Raw genomic sequence first — 1,904 nt, 5'->3', positions numbered from 1 at the left:
TATGTAAATCCAATTAAAATCATCGTACTCGGTTCAGTTGATTTACATTAATTTGTCATATCGGTATGATCGGATTGAATATCAACAATATCATAAGAGCTGTTTTTATGATGTATTCATAAGGCGAAGAACACGATATTATGTGTTTACTAAAATATAAAAGTATATTGTTAAAAGTATTATTTTTAATTTGATCTAAAGCTCAAACGACAATATTCCATGTTTATAAGTTATACCGAAAGCCCACATGATCTCCAACTCTAAGTTAATGAAACGCTGCGTTTTGGATGAGGGCACATGTCGACTTCTCAAAATTCGAATTAGTGACTTGTCTGCGTACGTGGACAGCTTAGGAGGAACCAAACCCAACTTTATATGTAAAGATACTTAAAAATAGGAAATTTAATTAATAGTAAATTAAATAAATTTGACTTGCTCTCCTTAGATAAAAGCCAACCCCCATGGATTTCTTCACAGACACCACAACTCTCCTTCTCCCTTTCCTTCTCTCTCTTTGTCCAGCTTCTCAGAGCTTTTAAAACAAACGTATCAATGGCTGTTGAAGCGTCTACAAAACGTCCCAGAGGATCTCAGTACCTTGACACAGACGCTAACTTCGCGCCAACTGTTAAACGGAGGTCCGGCGCGTTTGGTTTATCATCATCGTTGATAAACGTTGAACTCTTATGTCAGATTCAAAACCAGCAACAATTGGAGATTGATAGGTTCGTAGCTCAGCAAACGGAGAAGCTTAAAATAGATATTGAAGCACGTCAGCGAACGCAAACGATGATGCTAGCGTCTGCGGTTCAAAACGCGATAGCCAAGAAGGTAAAAGAGAAAGACGACGAAATCGTACGGATAAGAAACATTAACTTAGTTTTACAAGAGCGAGTCAAGAGTCTCTATGTTGAAAACCAAATCTGGCGCGATATCGCTCAAAGCAACGAAGAACACGCTAACAACCTTAGAACAAACCTCGACCAAGTTCTGGCTCAAATGGAAACGTTACAAACCGTAGCAACCGCTGTAGAAGACGATGCCGAATCTAGCTGCGGAAGTTGGGTTGAAGGTGGTGAAGCTATAAGGGCGGTTAGTAGCGGTTGCAAGCGGTGCGGTGAGAGAGAAGGGAGTGTGTTGGTGTTACCTTGTCGTCATTTGTGTTTGTGTACGGTTTGTGGTTCGGCTTCGTTACGAACTTGTCCGGTTTGTGGTTCGGTCATGAACGCTAGTGTACATGTTAACATGTCTTCTTGACCGTCTAGAAGTTTTAGTAAAGGATTAAAATCTAAAAGAATAGGATTTTCTTTTTGCCAATTAATTTTGTATTTTGTAAGTACATTTTTTTCGTAATTCCTGTAAATTATAATTTAATTCTTGAATTTCTATACAGACTTTATTGAAGCCAAGAATACTAGTTGCAAAAAGATGAAATAATTCAAGTTAACTCACAAAAAATAAGTAAAGAATCCCCAAAAATGATAGGAAAAAAGGAAATTCATTGTACTGGATTAAAAGATTCTTGATTGTTTGAAATGTGTATGTATTCCAAAGTTGGTTACTTTATTCTCAAAGTCAATTACATGAACGCTTACTATGATAGATTTCCAGAATGTCATCCATACAAATTGAAAAATTATATATCTATAGATAATACTGTTACAGTTTGGCGGTATATTTTATATTTCTAACCCCACAAACTATAGAAAACAAGAAGAACCATACTTAGCAACCGATAGTAATAAGTTATAAATGAAGAAATATATTGAAAGAGTCTGAATTCGATTGCCTCAACGACATTTTGACTGCAGTCATCATAGTTGTCATGTAATAGATATTTCAAATTTGGATCATCATGTGCGGTGCATGTCTAGACAACTAAAAACCCTTCCCACTAAAATGGC

At 36.3% G+C, this 1,904-nt stretch overlaps 1 protein-coding gene across 1 annotated transcript; it reads left to right on the top strand.

The window, feature by feature from the left end:
• The first annotated feature begins 420 nt into the window (after positions 1 to 420).
• On the top strand, positions 421 to 1,428 carry LOC106422230 (E3 ubiquitin-protein ligase BOI-like). The gene has a single exon (XM_013863044.3). The coding sequence runs from the start codon at positions 553 to 555 to the stop codon at positions 1,255 to 1,257; it is 705 nt and encodes a 234-aa protein (XP_013718498.1). The 5' UTR covers positions 421 to 552; the 3' UTR covers positions 1,258 to 1,428.
• The last annotated feature ends 476 nt before the right edge of the window (positions 1,429 to 1,904 follow it).

Source organism: Brassica napus, unplaced genomic scaffold, assembly GCF_020379485.1.
Source record: "Brassica napus cultivar Da-Ae unplaced genomic scaffold, Da-Ae ScsIHWf_1921;HRSCAF=2565, whole genome shotgun sequence".
Lineage (NCBI taxonomy): Eukaryota > Viridiplantae > Streptophyta > Magnoliopsida > Brassicales > Brassicaceae > Brassica > Brassica napus.
The sequence above is the reverse complement of the archived record's forward strand: the minus strand, read 5'-3'. Positions and strand labels throughout refer to the sequence as shown.